At 41.0% G+C, this 26320-nt stretch overlaps 5 protein-coding genes across 5 annotated transcripts; 3 read left to right on the forward strand and 2 right to left on the reverse strand.

The window, feature by feature from the left end:
- Positions 1-225: 225 nt before the first annotated feature.
- On the forward strand, positions 226-1401 carry CBG24699 (the record flags this gene model as incomplete). Its single annotated transcript, XM_002648384.2, has 4 exons — positions 226-503; positions 592-741; positions 820-962; positions 1013-1401. The coding sequence occupies 4 exons, from the start codon at positions 226-228 to the stop codon at positions 1399-1401; spliced, it is 960 nt and encodes a 319-aa protein (XP_002648430.2).
- Positions 1402-3722: 2321 nt separating this feature from the next.
- Positions 3723-4654, reverse strand: Cbr-lpd-8 (the record flags this gene model as incomplete). The annotated part of the gene is made up of 3 exons (XM_002648385.1): positions 3723-4215; positions 4416-4494; positions 4540-4654. 3 exons carry the CDS (start codon positions 4652-4654, stop codon positions 3723-3725), a joined length of 687 nt encoding a protein of 228 aa, XP_002648431.1.
- An 896-nt stretch (positions 4655-5550) lies between these two features.
- On the reverse strand, positions 5551-15892 carry CBG24701 (the record flags this gene model as incomplete). The annotated part of the gene is given in 18 exon segments (XM_045236018.1): positions 5551-5683; positions 5729-6021; positions 6090-6263; positions 6314-7401; positions 7450-8089; positions 8142-9396; positions 9434-10319; positions 10413-10544; positions 11256-11430; positions 11479-11822; positions 11835-12361; positions 12658-12770; positions 12815-13409; positions 13458-13930; positions 13980-14372; positions 14669-14912; positions 14957-15276; positions 15767-15892. 18 exon segments carry the CDS (start codon positions 15890-15892, stop codon positions 5551-5553), a joined length of 7911 nt encoding a protein of 2636 aa, XP_045100779.1.
- Positions 15893-18144: 2252 nt separating this feature from the next.
- On the forward strand, positions 18145-21847 carry CBG24702 (the record flags this gene model as incomplete). Its single annotated transcript, XM_045236019.1, has 6 exons — positions 18145-18243; positions 18291-18377; positions 18444-18823; positions 20013-20700; positions 21155-21297; positions 21673-21847. 6 exons carry the CDS (start codon positions 18145-18147, stop codon positions 21845-21847), a joined length of 1572 nt encoding a protein of 523 aa, XP_045091400.1.
- A 2475-nt stretch (positions 21848-24322) lies between these two features.
- Positions 24323-25270, forward strand: CBG24704 (the record flags this gene model as incomplete). The annotated part of the gene is made up of 3 exons (XM_002648389.1): positions 24323-24534; positions 24579-24705; positions 24752-25270. Coding segments are annotated over 3 exons (858 nt in total), but the record flags the coding sequence as incomplete, so codon positions are not given.
- Between the last annotated feature and the right edge of the window lie 1050 nt (positions 25271-26320).

The following is a 26320-nucleotide window of genomic DNA, read 5'->3' on the forward strand; positions in this document are numbered from 1 at the left end:
TATTGTTTTTTGAGATTCAAAAAGTGCTTAATTTTTATATACATAGCTAGCGGATTCTGTAAAATTGCTCTCGAGTTGAATAAAATTAGTAAAATTGTTAATTTTCAGAAACATTCTGAACTTTCACGGTGGACTGCGTACAAAAAATGTCTGGATTTGGTGCTAAAGAAGACCGATGACAAAAAAGCAAATGCAAGAGATGCTGTCAGACATCACGAACTTCTGATGAAATGTGGATTCTTCGATGTCTACCTTCAATTCGACGACTATCGAAAACAAAAACATTCTAAAGTCGCCTCTTGGACCGATGAGGACATCAATTTGATTCGTGATGCGGCAGAACAATACTTCCACCGTCTTCATGATCTGAAGAGAGGAAACCAAGAATTCGATTTTATTTGCAACTTCGAAGACAAAGATCTCGAATTAGGAGGCATATCTAATAGTACACTGGCATTTGTTCGGATCCATGGTGAAGACTTCGTTTCGAAGTTCTACATCAAGTATGTTTTCGATTCATTCATTCAAGATCCGTTTTTGTTTTTTCCTATTTTATTTTTATCGAAATCAAGATTGATCTGTAATGTTCAGATGTCACCATTTTGGACCAAAAGGCACAAGCTCGGGCCAGCCTCCGGACATCAACGAACTATATTGCTACAAGCTGTTGGAGCTGATCGCCGTCGGACCAACGTGCCACATTGTTCCACCCATCATCACTACTGGAACAAAAACAAGCGTGTAAGGATATATACATATTAGTAACAAGTAGCAATATATGTAGTATAGAAAGTGACTTACATACCTATGCATTTGTAGGTACATTGCTACAAAATGGGACGACAATTTTAAACTCATGGAGCACGTTATCCAAGAGAATGGTCTTACCGCTGATTTAGCCGTGCAGCTGGTTTTGCTGCGGGTGTTATTATTTATTGCTGACCTTCATCTACAAAACTGCGGTTTGTTTCAAAGTCTGAAAACCTGAATATTATTGATTTATTAATTTCAGGGGTCTGGAAAGGGACCAATAACATTGCGATTGTTGACTTCGCACCGGAAAATGAGATTACAGTTCATGATGACATCAAAGCCCAACTGTTTACAACTTTTCCACACTCAAGATGGAAAGAAGAGTTCAAAGCAGTGAAAAATAAATTGGACGACAACTCTTGGTTGAAGATAGCCAAACAGAATTTGGATAAGTGGGATTTGTCTCGTAAGATCGAACTGGCTCAAGAACAACTCGATCCCACAAAAGACGTTTTAAAAGGAATAGAACTTGTCTTTAAGAAGCGGAAATTATGCTATAGTCCCAACCTTCAACTGAAGGAATACGTCGATACATTGAACAAGAATTTAGAAAATCTTCAAATTGTTTTGAATTCCACTGTTCACTAACTGTAATCTTCGTCTTGCTGGGTTGTACTTGTCGATAGTGATCTCAGAACCATAAATAAAGCGTGTATTCTACCTCACATAGTATCTTTTGCTTTTGTTACTGAATTCATAGTTCCTACTTCTCGTGGTTGTATCGATTGTGGTGGTAAAGTGTCTCGCATGAAGATACCTCTACAATTCTTGATTTCCAATACTTCGATTAAAGCAAGGAGATCTTTCTCTAGCTTCATCATTTATTTAGCATTTTTTTTTCACCGTTCTAGCGCACTTTTTCGACCATATCGACCACTGGATTTCGACCACATTTTCAAGGTAGCGCATTTCGACCTTTTTACCATTTTCGAAAATTGTTGAAAATGACACATTTTTGGCCCAGTATCCGAGGGTACATCGAAAAAGGGTACATCGAGGGTACATCGAGTTCTTAGGGTACATTGGATCAGAGGGTACATCAGTTCTTAGGGTACATCTGGGAGGTAGGTTCAGGGGGTACATCTGGCGTTGGTTCTGAGGGTACATCGGAGAAAGGATCCCAGGGTACATCGAAAAGTTCTTAGGGTACATCAATTAAAAATTTTGTAGTTTTCAACTGGAAGATATTTTGGTATAAACTGCACTATTTTGCTTGTTTTTTTTGTCGATTTGTTTGAAAAAGTACAGTTTCTCATAGTTTTATTGATTGATTCATTTATTATAGCTTGTTTTCCTGGAGCTTATCATACTGAAATTCGCTGTACAAAAAAGGTAGAAAATTCGATTGTTATCAAAACGATTTGAGTAACTTTCAACCAAAAACTCTCTTCAAATATTCCAGAACAGGAAACATCATGAATTAAAAAATTCAAGCTCTCGGAAACTTTTCGGATTTTTATTTGGAAACATGTATCTATAAAATCACTAAAAAGACTCCAAAACGAAATTTGTTTTCAATTTCACAGAAACAAAGAATGAGGATGGGGTAGGGTTTGAACTCGCGTCTGCAGTTTGTCGTGCACGCACGCTCACCCCTAGACTACTTCACCGATTTTCACCTTGCCCACCGCGACCCGTACATATCTTCGGTGGTTTCTAAAGCAGGAAGAAAGTTTGAAGGTGGAATAGCAACGATTTCCGGAAGGTTTTCCAAGACAAGACATGTAAACGAGTACTGGCTAGTTGAAACTCCTGAAAATTAGGGCTGAACTTCCCGTATTCTTAGTTTTCTCTCTGTTTTATTTTTCTGTAGGTTTCGAATTCTGTGGAGACGAAACGAAAACCGATGAGAGCTTGAGAGTCTTGATGAGAATGCAGAAATCCCGATTTTAGACAGCAAAACTATGAAACATCTCATTTTTTGTCTTCCCAAATTAGTGAAGAGCTCAAAAATAGGGTAATTTTGTCTGAAGCTTTCAATTTTTAGGCCAGGTCGTTGAGTTCAGTGGTTTCCGTCGCTGTGTCCAATCGCTCGCTTCCTTGTCTTATCTGCCTGTGCTTTAAAAAAATTTTTATATTTCCAAATAAAAATCCGAAAAGTTTCCGAGAGCTTGAATTTTTTAATTCATGATGTTTCCTGTTCTGGAATATTTGAAGAGAGTTTTTGGTTGAAAGTTACTCAAATCGTTTTGATAACAATCGAATTTTCCACCTTTTTTGTACAGCGAATTTCAGTATGATAAGCTCCAGGAAAACAAGCTATAATAAATGAATCAATCAATAAAACTATGAGAAACTGTACTTTTTCAAACAAATCGACAAAAAAAACAAGCAAAATAGTGCAGTTTATACCAAAATATCTTCCAGTTGAAAACTACAAAATTTTTAATTGATGTACCCTAAGAACTTTTCGATGTACCCTGGGATCCTTTCTCCGATGTACCCTCAGAACCAACGCCAGATGTACCCCCTGAACCTACCTCCCAGATGTACCCTAAGAACTGATGTACCCTCTGATCCAATGTACCCTAAGAACTCGATGTACCCTTTTTCGATGTACCCTCGGATACTGGGCCCACATTTTTGAAGAGGTAAGACTTGTTTATGTTAAAAATAAGCCTTAAAATGGCTTAAAAATGAGAAAATTGAGGATGGGCGAAAAGGTGCGCTAGAACGGCAAAATACATATTATTAAAGAGAATCAAGAAGTCATCAACGAAAGAAGTCATCAACGGAAATTGTCATCTTGGTGTTGGATGACGAAGATCTTGTAAATGTTCGATTGTTTCTCTGTCCGCTGTTGTTAATAAATATGATTTATGAAAAACCAGTCGAACGATATTTATTTATCTCTCTAATTCAAATGATCTAACATCAGTACAGTATACTAAAACATGAATTATTATAATTCAATCTTTGATTCCTCTCGATTGCTCGAATTTCTTCAATTCCTTCTCCACCAAATCATCTGATTCATCCTTCACTTCGATCACTTCTTTGACTTCTGGCACGTAGAATGTCAGCATATTCTCAATTCCATTCTTCAGAGTCACTCCTGACGATGGACATCCTGTACACGATCCTTGCATCTTCAACTTCACAACACCATCATCGAATCCGACATAGGTGATGTCACCGCCGTCTTCTTGAACCATCGGTCGAATTCGGGTCTCCAGAATCTCTTTGATCATCATCACCACCTCGTTGTCATCTTCTTCGGCTTCTCCGGCAGTTGCCGATGCTTCATTGATCACTGACTTTCCGGTCTGAAGATGATCGGCGATGGTGGAGAAAATTTCCGGACGAAGAAGAGCCCAATCCACGGTTTCATCGGATTTCGTGACGGTGATAAAGTCTTCGCCGAAAAAGACACGTTTCACACCGTCGACGCGGAGCAGTTTTCTGGAAAAAAAGCAAAAATATGAAGGAAAAGTCTCAATTCGGACGAGATGTTTCGGACGAGATTTCATGGGATTTCGGTAGCTTGAAGTCCGCAACCACCGATGTGATGCAATTGCGGAGCTATAAAAAAACATGCCAGGGTGACTTAATGAAAATATAAGGTTTTTAGATGTTTTTTGGGGGCAGCGAAATTCTCTTACATCGCCAATGGACTCTGCTTTGCCGTGGCTGCCGAGCTGAAGTCGTACGTCTTCGAAGCGTCTGGTAGAAGCTGTTGGCCTAAAACTCCATTTTTTCATAAATTTATTTTTTTTTCAGTTTAACCTGGAAGAAATTTCAGCGAAAGCGGATTCGGCGTCTCTTGCACTTGAATATACATCGATCTTGCTGCTTGGATGACATTTCTGCTAAGTCTTGATAAAGTTTTTGCTGCGAGCATTGTGAATAGCTAGAAACCGTTGTTTTTTCATATTTTTAAAACCTAACTACCAAAAGTATTGGAAACACGACCCCCTGGTCAACAAAACAACAAAAAACCAGAGATAAGATGGTGTCGAAATTGCTATTTATAGTCAACATTAAGTGAATACACTATAAATATAATCAGGTCCCCGAGACGACGACATGATGGGGGTAGAGATATTGAGAACTCCATTCCATTTTTTCAGAGAAACGACGAGTAAAACATTAAAAGTGAAAAATCAAAAGGGGCGGGGAACACATACTTTTTCACATGAAAATCAGAGGGCGGAAGAGGTGGAGCATCGAAAAGAGGCGATTATCCGTTTCTTTGGGGTACAAATATGTGGAGTTTGGTGATGATGATAAGACACAACAAAAGTGGATAAACTACTTTTGGGTTAATCAATACAACACACTCTCCTTAATTATTATAGTGGGGGTTCGTCATAAGAGAAACGGGAAGGATGGAGCTTGTTTTGGTTGGGTGGGACAGATCGAAGACATGAGAGCGCGCGGGGATTTGAAAGAGACTAAAAACGAACAGGGGCACATAGAAAAATAATAACGGGGATCGGATAGAGAAATGAAATACCAAAAAAAAATTAAATTAAAAGAAAAAGAAAGAAAAGATTAAAATAATGGAAAGAAACTGTACGAAAAACAAACCCGAATTTGGAGAGAGAGAGAGAGTGCAGGGGGGGGGGGGGGGGGAAACAACGCCGGAACCATAGAAAAAGAAGATCAACTAGATTGGGGTTTTGGGATGGTTTTTAAGATCCTACCGGGGAGAGAAAGAAAAAAAAACGAAAAAGATTAAAATATGATGGAGATGAATGGGACTAGAAGATTATCGGGAAAAAGAGTATAGAGCAGTTACATCCGAGAGCTGCTGTTCCAGGTGTTGCTCCATTTTTGAGGCAGCCCTTGGTTCGTTGGATTCTGCTGTTGCTGTGAACTACGCTGCTGTTGTTGTTGTTGAAGCAGCAAGCGTTGATCCCAATCGGCTCTGAATCTTCATTAATTAAGAAAAGCCTATTGAAATTAAACTAACTGAGTCAGCTGACTGAACGGTTGTGGCTGCTGTGCTCCATAGCCTGGGTACATCGGACGATTCTGTGAAGAGCCGCTGGCACTTCTGTTAAGATCTCCGAATCCAGGCGGAGCTCCTGGTGCTTGCTGAGGAACGAACGGAGGAGGAGCCGGTTGCATCATTCCAATTCGTTGAGTGCTTCCAAACGACTGTTGACCTTGCTGCATGTATCCGGCTTGTTGGTTTTTTTTCTGTTGTTGTTGCTCGTTAAACAAAGCAGCAATCACACCATCCGAAGATTGGGACTGGTCGTTCTGAAAAACAGAAATTGATTTGATTTGAGAGCTTTGGAGAGTGTTAAAAATTACAAAACAAAACATACATTGAACCCATCGAACTGTTTTATTCCTCTCTGCGACAAGGTGTTCATGTTCAATTGTCCCAAAACACTGGAATCCGTGTAGGATGGCGAGTAGTAGGGATTGGCTGACGGTTGAGATGGTCCGGGAACAGAAGAGGAATTTTCCTGACGATGCATCGACAACTGGTGAGCGAGCTGAAACTAGTTTTCTTTTGTGTATCTCATTTCCACTTCTTCATACTTACCATATCATATGGATTGCTGCCCTGTTGTCCCAAATTCATCGCCTGAAGCTGGCTCAGCAATTGCTGTTGGGTGCTAGGCATCATGGACGATTGAGACGGATGTGACTGCGACGAGAATTGAGGTTGCTGGAACTGCTGCGGGATCCGTGAGTGATGTTGCTGCTGCATGACCTGATGAAGGTGCGATTGATGAGGATCCTGCATTATTCTCTGTTGCTGTTGTTGATGTTGCAACGTCGATGGGTTGGACGACTGGGATCTTGCAAAGAGAGGAACTTGGCGTTGAACTGGATCTCGAGCAGTGGGGGGAGTGGCTGTAGATGGCATCCATCCTTTTGTTTCCAACGCTGATAACTGAGAGTTCACAGATGATACAGGTTGTTGTGGAGCGGAAGAGGTTTTTTGGTTGCTTGTGCCTGCCAGAAGCTGTGACATGAAATCATTCGATCCCCAGTCGCTTGTATCGTTTTTGGTTGTAGCAGTATTCAATGATGAAGCCGTTGAATTTGGCTGGAGCAAATTGGTGAACAGTCCACCCCATGTATCCTCCTCTCCGTTCGTTCTGTCTGTTCCCCATATACTCTGCACTCTGCTGTCCTCGTACATTCTGAGTTTCGAAATATCGAAATCATCAAGTGTCGCGCCATTCGAAGCCGTAGAAGTGGCCGTCGATGTTGATGGAGCTATCGACGTAACAGGAGCAGGAGCCGGAGCCGTGGGCTTGAATGCGGTGAACGGCAGACGATCCTCGAAAACGTCATTTCTGGATGGAAGCGATTGTGGTGGTGTCTGAGGTTGTACTGGGGGTCCGGGAGCACGAGAGAATTCATTGCTCAATCTAGTACCAGGAGCTTTTGAAAACGTTGGCTGTTGCTGTATTTGTTGCATGTGTTGTTGGAGCGATACTGCTGGACGGGAAATCGGATCCGGGAACCGTGGTGGCTGAGCTACTTCTTGTGGTCTTTGCTGTGGAACTGGAGTATGCTGATGAACTGGGGGTACCGGTTGAACAACTTGAGCAGGTTCACGCCTTGCTGGCGGTGCAATGACACGATCGATTGGCTGTTGAACTGAAGCTGGTGGCGTTTCTGGAATATGATCGATTCGAATGTGTTAAAAAAGCAGATTCAACTTACGGGTTGGTTTGGTGACATTTTCAGTTGCTTGAGGCACACTAGATTGAGCCAAAGACTGGCGGACAGCTGGTGAAGCTGTTTGACGGGCAGGTTGCTGGACTTGAGGTGATGGTGTTGGTTGTTGCTTAGTCTGCGTCTGTGTTGGAGGAGTCTCACCTCTCGCCGCCATTCTCTGTTGCCAAACGTTCGCACCGTCCTTTGTCGCTTGATTTCCATGTGATTTTGAGGATCGGTTACATTGTGAGGGCACTGGAACTGGAGACGACTGGCGAGCGATACTGGCCGACGACAACGAATGGGGAATCGAATGTGTAGAATCCACGGCGCTCTTGGATGTTCCTTCAGAAGAAAGAGATGAAGCAACAGACACATTTCCATGAGTAGCAGTTCGAATCGCATCGTGAATCAGAACATCTTTATCGTAGATCAGCAGATGAATTATGTTAACTGCCATGCTCACGACGTCGGCGCTTCCTCTCACAGTGATGTGTCTATCGTCTTCCTTGGAACCACAAAGCTTGTCGATCTCAATCTGAGCGAGAGTGGCTTCTCGAACGGCATTGATGTTTGATCCAGACTTTCCAATGACTCGAGAAACGATTTTACCAGGAACAGTGAACTCGTAAGCTTTTACTCCTTTCTGAAATTTCACATTTGAGCTGAAAACCAACAAAATCAAATAAAAATCTTACCGTATCCACTTCCCAAGAATGCTGTCGTTCAGAAATACTCGACGTGTTTGAACGATGTTTGGCTTGGCTGGAACCAGCACTGGATGGCGCCGTTCCTCTGCCTTCTCTCTTCGGTCTCACTTTCTTGCCCTCTTTTCCAGCCTTCTGCCAGTCTTCAGATTCGGAATACGAACCAGGAGACATCATTGGGGCTTGAACAGTTGCCGGGCTGGGAATCTTCACAACGATCGGCCTGTACGGAAGTTCAGCAGGTTCAGGTTCTTCTTCGGCAACAGGCGGAGGTGGGGGTTTTACAGCCTGTTCGGCCGCGGGTTTCGATCCTTTTGGAACACCATCAGGATTCGTTTTCCGCCTATTTCTCCGCGGCTTCGGTGGCTCTTTCGGAGGTTCTTCGACGGGAGGAGGAGTGGGTTCAAAGGCTGGTTCTTCGACGGGCTCTGTTTCTGGTTCCGGTTCTGGCTCAGGGGCGACGACAGGTTCGGGTTTTGAAGGTGGTGCAGATAATTGCTCTTGTTCAGCTTGAAACTTCTTCTTCGCTTCTTTCTTCTGTTTCTTCTTATCTTTGATTTTCTGCTTTTTGTTGATATCTCTCTCCTTTTCGTCGTCTATCAACTGAAGCAAGCGATTCGCCGTTTCTTCTGCTGTTTCTGCTTGTGCTTTCTTCGCATTCCGAATGATTATAATGCACTCGCCACACCGAGCAACGAGATCCGCACACTCAAGTGTCGATTGCATTCGGACCAAATCCGTCTCATTCGGGAACTGTTTCGCGTGTCCCACCAAGAATTTGATGATCTCGATGTGTCCTTTTCGGAACGCAGCCACCATTGGAGACATCTTTCGATTGTCAAACATATCTGTATCGGCACCCTTGAAAACGAGAGCTTGAGCAGTTCCAAGGTGACCTCCATTGCAGGCGAGCCACAGTGCAGAGCAACCCTTCTTGTTACGAATGTCATATATCACATCGTTATCCAGAAGCATTTGAACAAACTTCTCATGACCCTTCTCTGCAGCTATCGTTAGTGCTGTATCTTTTGTGGATTGAACCGGAGATGCATTCGGATCGGCACCATTCTCTATCAAAAGATTGCCGACATCGACGTATCCGCCACTCGCACATTCCATAAGAGGAGTGAGTCCAGTTTTGGCTCGGTGTTCGACGTTCGCGTTGTAACAGAGGAGCAATTTGACGACTTCAAAACGGCCTTGGAAACTGGCGAGTGTGAGGGCGGTATTTCTATAAAAAAGGTAGCTGAAAATAGCCAAAAAGACGACTGAAAAGCTCTTACCTGTTCGTCTCAATTTGAGCATTGATATCGCTTCCTTTTTCCAATAGAACTTTGGTCGTTTCTTTGTGTCCATTCATGGCAGCCAGCATCAGTGGAGAAATACCGAGCTTACTACCTGTTCTGGAGTTGATTTCGGATCCGGCGGTTAGGAGCAAGTTCACGATATCCAGGAAACCACTAGAAGAGGCTAACGACAATGGTGTGTAGTCGCTAACGTTCCGATGCTCTTTGTTGGCTCCATGTGCAAGCAACATCTCAACAACATCCTTCCGACCAGCAGTACATGCTAGTGAGAGGGCTGTATCTTTTGTTCGGTCTGATTGTGCTTCAATAGCGGCATGATTTTTGAGAAGGACCTCGACTATAGGAGCATGTCCATATGTCGCTGCAATGATTAGTGGTGTGAATCCTTTCTTGTCTCGATGCTCAATATTCGCTCCTTCTTTCAGCAACAACTCAACGACCTCGCGATGTCCATTCGAACAAGCAATTGATAGTGGGGTTTCCAGTGTGGAGTCTGTTGCCTTATCGATAACATTTGATCTGGCTTTCGCTCGTTCTGTACCGTCACCTTCGGAATGTGTTCGTCTGAGTTGTCCCTGCTGCTGCTGGCCTTGTTGTTGCTGCACTTGCGTGTTGTTCGCTGGTTTTCCCATCAGTAGTTTACCGGCGGCGGAAATCTGCAAAATTAGGAGTTTAGATCGGGCGATTAGAAATATTAAGCGAACCTGAGACCCCACGTTGGCAGCTGATGTTTTTCCTTTCTTCTGTTCGGCAGCCTTCAACTGTTGACTACCTTTATCTCGATTTGATTTGTCATAGAAAGCAGTATCGGCTGTTTCTCGGAAAAGTTTAATATATTCCTCCTTGAGACGTTTATCGGACACTGAAATAAGCAAAAGAATTTAAATGAAAGTAGAAGTAGAAGCTAGCAGCAAAATAAAGGAAAGACACAACACAACAACGAAAAAAACCGTACAAGTTCCGACAGAACGCTGCAGCAGGTTGGTGCCAGATTCACTGTTGATTGTGCTTTTTACTCGAGTCATAACTGCAGCTCTCTGCTTCTCGGACATGCCCGAAAGCAGTCTCTTCAGGATGCGATCGCCAGCTAAAAAATGGTTTTAAAGTTATTCAACTACGATTTCTATTTCTTTCTGAAAAAATATCAGCTAAAAACAACCATCTCATTTTCGCACGCTATTTTCCTGCCTAATCACGAGGGAACAAGTACGAATATTTCGCCTAAAAGCGCATAAAAAGACTCTCGATTGGCACATCATTCTAAAAAAGTGCAAAACTCGGAGGGAAACGACGGAAATTAGGTAAAACATCTCCGTTTTCTCGCGGAAAGAGGCATCAGAAAAGTAAAAGAGAAAAAACAGTCAGGTGGAGAAAGCTAGGCCACCCGCCGCAGACGCAGTCGGCCATCCGTACATCGACGCCACAAACGAGAGCTATTAATGACGAAACAGACGAATTTAGCCGGAAATTTCAGTGAAACTTTGAATTTGATCTACTAATTTGACTGCCGGTGTATTTCTTTGGTTTTTTCGAAAGTCTATTTCCCGCGCCGCTCCTCTCTCTCCGCGCGGAACACACAAGAAATTGTATTTTGACCGAGAGACGCAGAGATATATACAAGTCAACGTGTTATTCAAAAAGGGCCATGTGTATGTGGGGACCCGTCTGCGTTCACTCTTCGTCGAGAATAGAATCGATAGTCTGAAGCGAAGTGCCCTCGTGAAAAAGCCGGGGCGCGTGCTCTTGTGCTCTTCTTCGTTGCCTAGTAATAGTAAAGGTGATATAAATAGGCGCATACATTCAACATTGAACTCTTGGCTGTATTTTTCTGGCAGGGTGCTTGCTATGTAGGCAGTGGTGACAGCAATCTCTCGGGACACATCCGTCTGATTAGCACGATACAGCCTCTCCATGTCAGCAGCCAACTTTAGGACACCCGGATAGACCTTCATCGGATCCAAAGCCTCCATCGTCTGAAATTGATAACCGATTTATTAACAGGACATTCTACGAAGTCACACCTTGTCTCCTCCAGATTTGAACACAATTTGAGGTGTTGTCGGATGCTCGATAGTCGTGGCTCCATTTGACTCGTCCGGTTGTGGCGTCGTTAAACTCGTAGTTTTAGGTCCTGTTTGCTGAGCCGGGGGAGGATTCGATTGGTGGGCATCGATGGGAAAGTTGGAGACCATGTTTTGAACACTGATCGCAGCTCCCTTTCGCTCTCTGTACATTGAGTCAAGCTTCAAAAGAGCGGCTCTAAAAGGACCTTCTTGCATGTAATGGACGGCGACATACTGCTCGTGAACGCAGTCGTCAGGGTTGGCTGAAAAATGATACAATAAAAAAAAAGAGCTTCTAAAAGCTAGTCAAATACCTCTTTTAGCAAAAGTATTTCCAGCGAACAGACGCAGTGCATCATCCGGATGGATACCTATTCCTGTCAAAGCTGCACTCGCCGCATTCATCGATCCAACTGTCGCGGGCACTCGTGGAATCTCTTCTCCATTGTTCATTTTATTGAAAACCGACTTTAGGTACGCTGGATTATCAAGTCCACTCGCCACAGCTGTTAGCGCTTGAATCGCAGACAACGCGTTCTCAATCTGGACTTCTGGAGAGATTCTGAACGAGTTGAATTCGATGGGTCTTCCCACTTTCCGCTCCATTGTCATCCATCCATGAGCAATCGTTTCTGCCCACATTTTGATGTTGGGTACGAGTAGGCCTTGGTACAAACTGTCCATGTCTGCTTTAGATGGCTTTCGAGGGAAATTGATTTGGCCTTCTGGAGTGAATCCGTATGCTTCTTGAATACCTTCAACAGCTTTTTGGAGGAATTCCACGTCTGTTGGGTCGGTGATAATGTCCGAAGATTGATCGATGTTAATCTCGACCATTTGTCTGGAAATATCAAATTTTGGGGTGCATTAATTATGCTGGTAGAAAAAAACCGGAGTTGTGGAAGAGAAAATCTGATGGCCGCGACACCCGGCCGAACTACCGTAGTTAGCAAACACTTTTTTCATGTTTTCTCGATTTTCGTGCATTTTCGTGCATTTCAATTATTACACAAGGACAATAACAGTAAAATTGACGAAAAAAAATCCTGAAAACAAAATTATTTTCAGGTTACTGTAGTTGTCGTTTTGAGATCTTCAGCTCCGATTTTTTTAGCACCAGTATAAAATGAAACTCACTGTTGACACTTGAGCAAATGAGAGAACATATCCGCCTCGGTGCTTGAAAACGGGCGTTCACTACTTGGTTTTCCATTCAACATTGCGAGAATTTGCGACGACTGAAATCTCAGCTAAATTAAAAATATTTTTCTTCATTTTTTGAATGTCTCCTTACCTGTGATTTCTTTTTCTTTTTGTTCGTCTTGCACCTGTTGATTCCTAGCTTCGGCGGACTCTTATCCAGGTCCATGTTTCCTTTGGTGAACTCCACAAGCAGTTTCATCAAATCAAAACTTCCATGCTTCGCTGCCTCCATAAAACAATTAACTCCATCGTCCATTCTTAGCATCGGATCCGCGCCATTCCTTATAAGAAACTGTGCAATATCCATATTTCCGTAGGTGCAAGCTAGAGACAGAGCTGTCGCGTCGTTTTTCGCGGATTTGAAATTCACCGAAGCTCCCTTGTAGACCAAATACTGTACTATATCAAAGTGATTGAATCTCGCCGCTTTCATTATCGCCGTCCGTTCGTCTTGCTCGAAATTCAAATCGGCACCGGCTCGAACCAACTCTTCCACAATTTTCAGACATCCACCTTCCGCTGCAGCAAACAATGCTCGACTCAACTGCTCCTGAGGGATAGTTTTGCAGTGAGCCAGAATGAATTGAACACATTCTAAATGTGTTTCGATGGAAGCTTCAACAATCGGAGTGATCTTTCCCGTAGTCAGATCTGCGCCTTTTTCATACAACATTTTCATGATGGCACTGAAAAAAAGAAGATTAGACACAGTTTTGGAATCTATAGGAACTCACATATTTCCATGTCTCGCAGCCAACGACATCGGCGTATCTCCAGACTCTGGATTCATCGCATTCACATCAGCATGCCTATTAAGTAACATCCGAACTACACTGACTTGATCTCCACTCACACCATCGCACGCTTCTATGAGACACGTATTTTTATGTGGACCAGTCTCATCAATACGGGCTCCAGCGGCGAGAAGAATCTCGACAAGCTCCGGAAATCCACCAGCACATGCGAGCATCATTGGACTTGGCAAATTGGACTTGAATCCTTCGGTTGGGGTTCCTCGCAAAATTAAGAGTTTGCATGCGGCGATTTGACCTTCCATGGCCGCTTCCATAAGCGCACAGTATCGCTCTTCGGCGATCTCTCGTGTTTGCTCTTCGGTTTTCTGTTGATTCTTATCCTGGTAATCCAGAATCACAGTCGCGATGTCCAGGAAGCCTTTCATAGCAGCAAAGATCAGAGGGGAATTGTCCTGAAACAGTCATTTCACAAAGTCAAAATTTTTACCCCTTAAAACTCACATTCTTCGTTTCGTCAGCTTCTTTCAGCGTCTTCGGTTCGTAACCCATCTCCAAAAACAGACTCAACGTATCCAGACTTTCTCCAATAGCAGCTTCCATGATGGCGTCACGATAATAATTGTTTATCAAATAGACATCCACTTTGTGCGGTCCTTCATGCTCCAATATCACCTCGACCATATCTCGATCGTCGGTAGCCGCCGCATAGATCAAAGCTGTGTTACAGTTGGGAACTGATTGAGCGTTCGGATCCATGCCATAGTCTAAAAGGAGTTCGACGATCATTTCGGATGAGCTGGCCGCCGCTTCCATCAATGGGGTGATTCTCGAGAGATGGTTTCCTTCGAATTGCAGTTTTCCGCATTCTTTGGAGAGTATCAGAAATTGTTCGATCTATAAAAAAGGAACATGAGAATTTAGAACTATAGTTACCCTAAAACCTGTATTAGAAGGGCACCTCTAATAGAAGGGCTTTCGTCAAAATTTGTAATTTGAAAGTAAACATTTCCGTAGGTTTTCAATGAAACTTTGTGGAAAAATTGGCCAGGAAAATAGAAGGACCCCCCCCCCCCCCCCTCTAATTGAAGGGCCCCCGTGATAGAAAGACCCTGCGGAGGTACCTTGGAACAATAAAAAGAACGGCTCTACTAATACAGGTTTTACGGTAAACTAGGATAGAAATCACTTACGCCGAGCCTCGTGGCAAGCAGGAGCATTGCGTTTTGTTGCAGTTCTAACGATACAACAGGCGGTTTGTGTCGGTAATTAGGCTTGGATTCGGGTTCCGCGTCTGAAATTTTTATGGTTTCTGTCTTCTTTGAACCCGTCCTAATGGCTAGTTTTAGACACTCACTTTCTAAAGGTATGGGGTCGCGGGCTGTTTCGGGCGATGACATTCTCATAACCTCTTCGGAGAACGAGGTAGCAAGAAAACTGAAAAAGTCAAAATCTATTTTTTTTACAAGAAAATCACTTACTGATAACACATGGACGCCACTGCTGTGACCGTATCAGCGGCCACATCAACCGGGATCTTCTGAGGGTCGGGTGAGTAGGGAAGGAAATCTTCGGGCTTCTCGAGTTTATGATCTTCGAGTAGATCAGAGATTTTGAAAAGGACTTGAGTATCGTCGAGACACCGTTCTTCGATTACATCGATAATATGAGCGACCGGTGGGTACTGAATATCAGCGGAGAGGAGGTGTTCGTGGCCGAGGTGTCTTAGAACTTCGGCGACCGGCATGGAATCTCCATCTTCTTCCATTAGGACAGCGACAGTGCGGAGGCATTCGTAGAGCTGGAATTATAGGTTTTTTAAAAAAATTATCAGGACGAGGCTAGTTAATTTTTTAATTTTCGAATAAATCTCTCATTCATGTGCTCGAAAAATTCGAAAAATTGAAAAAAGTAGTTTTTTCAAGAAAGTGCATGTAATATGAAATTGCATTGCATTCTAAGTATAACACTACAGATTTCATAATCGGAAACGTCCTCGAACTTGAGAAAATCGTTATTTTCGCACCGAAACGACGGGTTGTGGTACTGAAACTCGTATAACTCGGATTCTAAAATTTTGAACAGATTCTAAAATTTTCAGAAATGTCTAATTGTTCAAATTTTGAAAGTTTTTTTTTCGTTTGAAAACTGAATATAAATTTAGAATCGTTATTTGTGAAATTACCAAATTTTTAACAAGATTTCGTCTGAAGACACGATTTCATATTTTGAAATTCAAAAATCGAATTTTTCGTTTTTTCATATAATTTTTCGCAAAAAAAAACTCCTACCTTTGCACCAAAGTGATAAAACGTCGAGAAGGCTCGAAGACGTTTCTCCTCGTAGTCAGGATTCTCCTCGTTATGCAGATCCATTTCGAATGGGATTAAATGATCGAAGGCGATTAGATGCGCCATCGTTCCTCTAGTTGGAGTATCGTTGTGGCTTCGTTTCTGAAAAAATCAAAAAATATTCTTTAATGGATTCTGAATCTTAGAACAACGATCACGAGAAGAATAGAAGCTTACAGAAGAAGGCTTGCTTCGCGAACAACAACATTTTGGGCAATTATCGTGGTCTTGGAGAGCAGAAGAGAGCTGGAATCAGGATTTGCCAATCCTTTCAATTCAATTTATTCAGTTACCTCCGCGCTTTTAGGATTCGCATCACTCATTTCAGGTGTGAGGAGAAGTTAGAAACACACAGAGAGACGCCTGTAAACTAGCCAGATGAAATATGGGGTAAAGACGAAGTAGAACGAGATTTCCAAGTGTTGAAAATGGAGCTAATTGGTGAAAATTGAGCTAATTCGTATAGTCGTAGGCTCATGCGTAACGACACCACTGCATTCAGAAAAAAAAAGCTAAATGAATAAAAGCGGAGAGAAAAATCTGACAGGTGACGGAGGGGGTTCCTCTTTGGAGGAGTTCTTCTAATCCATAATTTCGGCATAGGTTTCGAAAAAGGAAACTAATCGGCGTCGTTTCGTTGAAGTCATCTGAAAAATGTAGAAGAGAGGCTAGATGAAGACGAAGAAGACGTTCTTTTTTTTTCGGAGAAGGCGCGTGACTACACCCCTTCTTTTTTTCCTTCCTTCCTCCGCATCCTTTTGCATATACTATCGGAACAAACGGCATGGTAACGTGGGCGGCGGTGGCCGCTGGCTGCGCAAGAAGGACGACGAACGACGACAAATGAAGAAAACATGACGACGGCGACATGCAGAGAGAGAAAGGGCATCAATTTGTGATACTTTGAGAAGATGAATATCGATTTGTCTATATTTAGCTTATTAAGCAAAAAGAAGCAATAGTAAGCAGCAATTAAATAAATGCGACACAGTTCCAAAAGTCTCGAATTTTTAGGGTTAAAGTTGAAGCATTACAGAAGGAAGGCTTGACTCTCGATACTGTTGAAAAACACACCACGAAACTGAAAGAACCTCTCAAAAATTTTATAAAATAAAAAATCTTCGATCGAAGAGAATTCACATAACTTTCAGGGACCACTACATCAAAACTAGACACTATTGACATTCTTCACGATTACGCAAGCACGATAACAAGTCAGCCCACATTTTTAAGACTGAAAATATGGCCTAAATTTCCGGTTTCGATTTTTTTAAAAGAAAAGTCGTGGAAAATTTGCAAAACGAAAAAAATCGAGAATTGCGCCAGCCGGAGTACTGGCGCCGGAAGGGGAGAAGTGAAGGCGCGAAACGCGCTCGCTTTTTATAAAAATAGAGGGAAGTTCGAAAATTCAAAAATCGAGGTTTTGAGTGAAATATGAAAATTTTCATTGAAGAAATAATGAAATCAGTTCATTTTAGTCAAAATCAAGTTGTTGATGCCTGAAATTAAACTGACAATTAGGTTAAAATCTTATAAATCATTCTGAAAGCACAAGGGCGTGATAATATCAACGAAAAAACGTTTTTCGTTCATTTTGAATTTTAATTTTTCCAATCCAATACAAATCGGTTCAATCTAAAAATCAAAGATGCAGAAAAAGAAAGTTGAAAATTCAAATGTAAGCAATTGAAAGATTCAGAGAATTTGAAAGAAAAACATTTTTTTCCAAAGCTGGCACTGGATAAAGATTTCAACATTGATCGATTGTTGCCGAGAGAGTTGATTGACCATTATATGATTCGGAAACCAATTGGAGTTAGAGTGCACAAGCAGGACTGTCGGGTAACACACGGACATCTGGATACACAGACACAGACTGTTCTAGATCACTCATGTTCTTCCCGAGTCGACGCTCATTGGAAAAGCTTTTTTAGGCGATTGTATCGTTGGAATTGATGAAAAAGTGATAACCAATGGAGACGAGTTGCATGCGAAACTCAAGGAGAAAACCGAGGTTTTTCTTATTATGGATGAAAAATTCTTCCACAGCTTTCGTACCAGCATACTGTGAAACTTTGTAATAGAAGGGCCCCACACCATCTAGTTTGAGCTCAATTACCTCGGCTCCTATAAGAAATATCAAAAATGGGTCAACTGATAAAATAATGGTGATATTATGAAGAATAATTTCTCAGTTGACAACTTTTTCATCTTTCACAGGAACAGAGATAAATTATCTCAAAGTTAGGGGGCCCTTCTATTACAGACTTTACGTAATAAAACGTCTCTAGAACGTCCACCTTCAAATAAAACGTAACATGTTTTCCTGGTGTTTCCATATTCGGACAACAGTCGAGAAGATCCAGATTGATCGAGACGTTGAGAGAATCACACCAAACCCGGTGAATCATTATTTTGTAAGAAGAGAATGAGCAAGTGCGCTCTGTGGAAAAAAATTTTTTAGGTTCTTGTCAAAGTTCGACCAACACCTGAAATGCAGATTTTCGATTTGGGGTTGTTTGTCAAGTACAATAATAGAGATCGTTTAGAGGTGAGGGGTCAGGTTCCTAAAAATTCGTGGATTTCTAGATTTACGGATTGAAAAATTGCATTTCAGGTCGACTATGTCACTCCCAACAGTCTTGCTTCAATCCATTTGAAAGCCGGAGACGTGATTCGCGAAGTGAACACCCAACAAATTTGCTCGAAAAGTATGCTCCGTTACCATATCGCCAGTAGCATCGGATCCCACGGACTCTTCACTCTTCTCATTGAATCTCCGATTCGTGACACCGTCAGAGATCATATTGATTTGGCAGACGACGTGGTGGGAATTGCTGATAAGGCTGCCGAAGAGTTTCGAAAACTGGGAAAGGGATACGTTCCACAACCACCTAAGAACCCGAATCACAAGAAGAAAAATAAGAATATCAAGTTGAAAGAGGAGAAAACCGAACATCATATTGTCAGTGATATTGATCCATCAAAGTTGAGACCGTGTAAAAATGCAAGCTGATTTGAACTGTCTATTTTCCCTTTTTCAGTTTTAAAATATAAAGATTGGAGTTACAGTTTTTTTTTCGATTTTTACTGTTTTTTAGATTTTTACCCACATAAGGTTCATATTCATAGAAGGGATTCATAAAACCTGTAACAGAAGAGCCCCTAACTTTTAACTTTGAGCCAGTTTATTCCGGTTCCTGTAGAAGATCTGAAAAAGTTGTCAACTAATAAATTGTTTATCATAATATTAGAAGTATTTTAATTGTTGACACATTTTTCATATCTCTCACAGGAATTCGAGATAATTGAGCTCAAACTTAAAAGTGTGGGGAGCTTTCTATTAAAATGCATTACATTCAAAAGAGATCTTTGATATACAAATTCAAGCTTTCTGATGCGATAATTGCTGTTTTGAAAAGGTACATCATACGTGTGTTAGTATGAGAAAACTCGTAGAATGTTTCGAGGTCAAGATAATGAGGCAGGAAAGAAAGTCAAGAAAAGAAGAGGGACCAACTTTATTTTGTTTCAGCAATAGTCTTTGTTTTTTAGGGTGGCGCATAATTACCCGGATTGAAGTTTCATAGAATCAACTAATAGCATAAAATGTTATGCTAAATTTATGCATATAAAGAGAGGGAATTTTAAGCTGGTGCGCCTTCGGCGCGATTCAATCTATTTTTTGGGCCGTGGCTCCGTTTCTCAATTATTCTTAAAGGGTCACGTAAATTTTTTTTCCAGCTTTTCAAAAGTCGAAAGAGTGACAACGGGACAGACAGACTCCTCTAGCGTTTTATGTATTGCATTCAAAATCGGAGCTGTGGAGGAGAAAAGAAAACAAATTCGGAAGATAGAAATATTTTCAGGTTACTGTAGTTGTCGTTGCGGAATCTTCTTCCACGGCCACATTCAAGCAATGTTTGTCTGGCTGATCAGCACACATTTTTCGCGTAGTTCTCATTTTTTTTTGTTGTTGACACAAATCAACTTTTCTCGTTCAATCAATATTGTTGACACTTCGTTGGAATTTTTTGAAAGTTGATTGATAAATAGTGTTATTCCCAATCATAGTTTCCCTCCAATTCGTGTAATTGCGGATTTGCTTTCGAAACGAGAAATATGCAACCTAATATTGAGTGAGTTTGTGTCCACCGCTACATCTTCTGGAGGCAAGCACTTGCAGGGCAACCCGTCAACTGCACGAGCGAGTAGCCGAGGTATTCGGTCACAATCTGTCCAGCAACAAGCCAGTCAATGTGACGAATTCCCAGTACGCGAATCTCGTCGAACTACAGCTCGCATCGAAGCCAACGCTCTCCAGCGAGAACTCACACCTCTTCATCCCTCCATTCTTCGATCATAGCCACGTGGCAACGATTGATAAGGTTGATGTGACAACGGAGATTCAGAATAACACTCCGGCGATGATCTATCAAATCAAGTGGACCGAAAAGGCCCCCAAGTCGACGTCATCTTCTTCAGAATCATCATCTGGATCCGTTAGAAAAGTGCCTGTTCGTCAGTGTTTCTCCTCTAATTCTTCTGCGTCTTCCACGTCTTCTGCTGCTTCGTCAGACTCGTCGGAAGCGGATTCCGAGCCAGTTCCGTTGGTGAAGAAGGCGTCGTCAATGATAAAAATTTGTGGAAAAATCCGTTGTGACGGTCCTTGTGCTCAAATCGTCGAACAGACGAAAACCATGCAGTTCGGATGTGATCATGTGATCTGTGAGATGTGTCGTAAGAAATCGCCAAGTGCCGCACTTTTCGATGGTTCCCCGGGATGTTGTAACGAGAGTTGTATCAAGATGGCCAAGGAGAATGGGGATAAGTTGTGTGTTGGACAATCGGATTCGCAGGTGTCGATTTGTTCGGTGAGCATATCTCATTCAAATTAGAAGCTACAAAGAATTGTTATTTTTTTATCATATAGCTTTAGTGGATCTTCATTTTTGTAGTTGACAACTTTTTCGTATCTACAGTAGTTTTTGAGGTACGAGCCTTCAAAGTTGGCGTGCACTCTTCGCTTAACAGGAGGCGCGGAAACTTTAAAGGCTCATATCTCGAAAACTACAGTAGCTAGAAAAAAGTTACCAATTACAAAATTGTGTAACATTTTATTTTTTACATTTTTTTAGTTGACAACTTTTTTGTAAATTTTTTAGTTTTCGAGTTATTCGCCTATAAAAAAGTGGTACCTTTCGGTGGCAAGCGCCGATGCGTCCAATTTTCAAAGACACATATCTCAAGAACTACTGTAGCTACAAAAAAGTTGTCAACTACAAAAATGTAGCTCTGGTTTTGTTTAGTAGTTTCTAAAAATTACAGAGAGTTGACGCTGTTGAATCCATCCCAACTCATATTTGTATTCTCAAGAACTATCGTCATGACGTTCTTCGAACTGTGATGGAGTTTGAGTATCCGTCAAACGGACGTCTTCAGATGATTGTCAAAAGTTTGGCGTATTATAAGTAAGTTTAGCTTGGCTTACAGTGTCATGACTTCTACTAGGGATATCAGGAAATTTCACATTTTTCTAATTGACCTAGATTTTCTAGTTGACCTAGATAACCGATTTCTCCTACCTTCCGAGTTTGAATCCTTAATTTCTTCCAGTATTACCCGTTATTGATATATTTGCTCCCTATTTTTCTTTTTCTACCGGTTACATCTTTCCTGTGTCAATTATCTAAATTATCCCGTTTCCCCTCCCCTACTCAGATCGGCCTCGTGAGGGGCATTTTTCTGAGTCTTTCATGTCCTGCCCTCTAATGTTTTATTACACTTGATCAATAAACAAATTAAATTAAATTAAATCAGGTCCTTTAAAAAATGTATTATTGCAGAGACCTAATTGGCAACTCTCGTTTTTACTACTGTAGCCGCAAACCGACTCATCGTTCGGATCTCCGTCCAATCTCACTGACTGATACGAATCTTCGCTTTTACGATATTGTCGATATGAAAAATGGACCATACTTGTATCTCATTATTGTCGCTCGGGATATTCAATTTTGTTGAACTCCTTATTTCTGAATGAACCTCTTTGAATGAAGATTTTTTGTGGCAGAGAATTTTTTAAACTTTTATAAGGAACATTTTTCTAGCTTATCTGGGAAATGAGATAATTGACAAGGGAAGGTTTTTCAGACAACGGTTGAGAATTTGCTCAAAATTTGTACAAAGGTACTTTCGAACATGCTGAATCCGAATCCAAAAAAAATTTTCAGCCCGTTCTCAAAAGGAGCCAAAATATGGCCTCTGAAAGTGCTTCTAGTACTAAATTTTGGCCAAAAACATGCATTTTTCGAGGTTAAAAATTAATTTTTCAGGATTTGCTTGAGTGCGAAACTCATTTTTGGACATTTTTCTATCTTCTAAAGTAACTTTCAAACATTTTCAAAAAAAAAGTTTTTATTGAAAAATTTTGAAAAAAATCACCATGGGGTCCCCCACACTTTGAAAATGATTTTTTGAAATTTTTTTTGAAAAGTGCGAAAAAACGTTCCAATTATTCAGAAACGATAAAAATAGCATTCTGACAAATTTTTTCAGCCCAATGTTGTCTTTGGGCTCAAAAAATCTCCAAAATCTGATTGTTGTTAGAACTTTGACAGTTCCTAATTTCTGAAATATCGCTTGAACTTAACTGAAACCTATAGAAACAGGTACGAATCTTGTATGTGATCGATTTGACAGTACTCCACCTCAAAAAGAGCAAAATTGAGCAACTTTCAGAGACTGAAATTTTCGTTTTTAACGATACGAGGATGTAAGAACCGGTCGAATAGACCATAATCTATTTTTTCCTCAAACTCTCATGAAATCTTTTTTTTCTTTGAAAACTTTTGAAATTAATCAAAAAGTGTCATATAGTGCCTAGGGGGGCAAACTTGGAATCAAAATCGTTTCAAAAAATGCAAAAAAAAGTTTTGACCACAGTGGGGGTCGAACCAGCATAGTCACTCCTAATAACACAGGTCCTGGGCGCGCATACGCATAATGGATGGGCGACGGAGGACGCGCCGATGAATTGGGTACAGGGAAAGGACGCCGGTATGGGGCATATACGGGGCATATGGGGCACACCGCCGCCGCAAAGCATCTCCTCGCCTGGCTTGCTGGCACTCGATGAAATGAACTAAAACGTTGGTTGGGGGTTCCTAGAAGTATCAGTTAAGTTCTATTGTGATGTGATTTTGTTCAGGTCTTCCGATTTCGTACTTTTCCTTTATTATTCCATATTTTTTTATATTTTGAACGACATATTACTGATTTTTCGAAACTCAATGTTTTGGTTTTGAAAAAGATTTATGGCAGTTTCTATTTAAATTTGATATGCAATCAAAAACAGAAGAAAATGGGAAAAAATTCGCTAAAAATTGTTTTTTTTTTCATTTGTTCAAAAAATATGTCTCACTTTCACTTTTTTTGAAATTGCATGAAAAATTGAAAATTTTTATAATTTACACTTTGTAATTATTGTATACTTACCAACTTACCTTTTACTCCACCTGAAAATACGATTTTTACAATAACTACAAAGTGAAATAAAAAAATCTCAATATCACCTATTTTGGCGAAAAACATAGCAATTAACGAGTGAAAGACATGTTTCTGCAAGAATTCAGCGATTTTTTAGTCTGCCATAACTCTTTTTCACAAAAAACATCGAAGTAATAATCGAAAAACCAGAAATGTAGGCTCGAATTGACGAAAAATTGACAAAGTTGCCGGTGTGGATTTACGGTAAACAATGCGCGCATCCGGGATTTCGGAGTGTTGTAGTCGGCCTACCGTATCAGACCCATATCGCACACATCGCCCACCCACCTAGAATCCATCTAGGATACGCGCGCATTCGGAACACTCGATTCAGCCTCTCCCGCATCACACACATATGAGACTCATCGCAGCTCATTGTTCGCGATATGTGTCAAACGGACTTCTAGAGGATCGCATATGGATCGGGTCCTTTATGCGCATCATCGCCCAGGACCTGTGAAGCCTCCTTTTACCACAACACTACACAACCGATATTTTCCTCTCACGCGGAATTGGTAGAGGAGGGAGGGGAAGTTGAAATCCCCAGCGCACCGAAATCGGCCCAAATTTTCAGACAAAGTTTTTCGGCCTGGGAGTGAGAATGGGCTAAAAATTTTTTCGTCATCGTATAGAGCATGTCTTAAACTATAAGTATTCAAATTTTGAGCAAATTCTCAATCGTTGTCTAAAAAACCTTCCCTTGTGAGGTTAAAGTGTGACAGTCTGCCGAGTCGTCTCCGCTCCAGGAAGGAGAGAGGGACCCCACAACTTTGCACCTTATCTATGTTCCTATGAAAGATACCAAAAAGACCTGAAAAAATGTGGATAATTTTATGAGGAACATTTTTTTAGTTGACTATTTTGGAATAGTTTTTCTAGGAAGCGAGATATTTAATTCAAAAGACTAGCTATGCAAAAGCGCTCTATTGAAAGGCGCGATCGCCAATGAAAATGTTTGAAGAAGGTGTATTCCTGCTGCACGGTGAATTCTCCGGAACGTTTTTCGAAATAAATTTTTTCGCGCTCTTTTCATTTTTGGTCGCAATTTCGCTGTGTAGCGACTCAGTAATTCATTTTTTAGCATGCGCGTCAATACTCAGCGCGCTTAACTACAGTAGTCAAGTCACTGATATTGAAGAAACGAACACAAAAACAAGAATATGGTAGGTGTTCAAAAACAAATTGAAAACTTAGAAATATTTCCCAGTCATCAGTGGTTTAACACTCGCATTCGTCAGTATATGATTTTGGAAATCTTCTTTGTAATATCTCTGATTATGATTCTCTCCAGGTTTCAAACTATATCTAATCAGAACGAGCGGGTTTTGGAAATGGTAAATTGTGAATTGATATTCTCATTTGAATAATTATTGTATGTAGGTTAAATCAATGCAGTCTCAAATTGGTACTATGGAAAGAAAATTAGATTCGCTAGTTTTTCTAAAATCAAATCAAGAAATAAACCAGTTTGAGGGTACAATTGCTGATGCACTCAAGAATATTAAATTTCCAACACAAGATTCATCAGACAAAGTGGGGCCAATCATCATTCCGCAAATAAACCGATCCATATCTAAAACTGAGGAGAGTGATCTCAAAATTCCTATCCCCAAAGAACAATTCAGATTAAATGCAGCTGATTTTATAAAGGGAGCATCTGTGGACATTGCTCATTCTTCCAGTTCAAGTTTGAATCCAATAACTGGATATGATCAAACTAATCTTGTTTTACTTGATCGTCTTCAATCACCATCCGATAAAGCGTGGTGTACAAATGCGGAGAATCCAGTACTCACTATCAATTTGGCCAAGTATATCAAATCAATTTCTGTATCATATCAACATTCTAAATGGCATAGAATAATTCCGAATGGGTCTCCCAAAACATATGATGTAGTGGTGAGTTGACTTTTCCGGTTTAAGTTTATCAGAATATTGTTCAGGCTTGTCTTGACTTTTACTGCGAAAAATGGGAACCATTAGTATCCAATTGTGAATAGAGCCAATATGATTCAAATGAACAGATGTGCAACATTTCTACTCATCTGGATGTTCCTTCGATTGGAAAAGTCCAATTTCGATTCCGTGAAAATTATGGGGACACAAAAATGACTTGTGTTCACTTGGTTCGTGTTTATGGAGAGACGAAGACACCTTCGAAAATTGAAGAGAAGAATTTGGAAAGTGAAGAAATTTGTGCTGATTTCAGATGGTATTATCATAACAGCTACTTCAGATATACATGGGTAAATGGAGTTTTAATCTACACTGAATACAAATGGTTTTTTTCAGACGGATAAAAACTGTACAGCATACTTGTAAAATTCCGGGCCGGCCCGCCAAAGCCCGGGCCTGAGGAAAATTTTGAGGCCCGGGCCCGGCCCGGAAGACCCGGTAGCAAAAATTTTGTCATTTTGAACCGAATTTTGAGCTCTCAATACAATTTTCTATATTTTTTTGTGCTTTTTGGATTGTTTGTCTGTTTGATCAAAAAATATCAAAAAAATTTTTTGATCGAAAAAAAATCACATAAGGGTCCCCCCTTATGTGTTTTTTGAAAATTTCAAAACTTGTGGAATGAAAGGCCCGCCGGGCCGGGCCGGGCTCGGGCCGTGCCGGGCCATGCCTCCGAAATTCCGAAAAAAGCCCGGCTCGTTACAAGTATGCTGTACAGTACTCTATGAAAATAATTGTTGCTCCGATTGTCCCGAATGCTGCGAAGTATGTTTGATATCTGATTATAACGGAAAAACCTTCAGAATCATTTTCCTAACCATAATTTGTACATCGTTTGTCATTGGTTTGGTTGCACTCTTAATATTGTTTGAAACTCGAACCACGAACACATTAGCTAGGTATCTGGATCGTTTTCCAAACGGTGATGAGTAGATTTTGCTAGGAGCATAAAAGATGCATGCCTGATGCGGTTTCATGCCGAGATGTTATGTA

This window comes from Caenorhabditis briggsae (genome assembly GCF_000004555.2).
Source record: "Caenorhabditis briggsae complete genome, chrIV, whole genome shotgun sequence".
NCBI lineage: Eukaryota > Metazoa > Nematoda > Chromadorea > Rhabditida > Rhabditidae > Caenorhabditis > Caenorhabditis briggsae.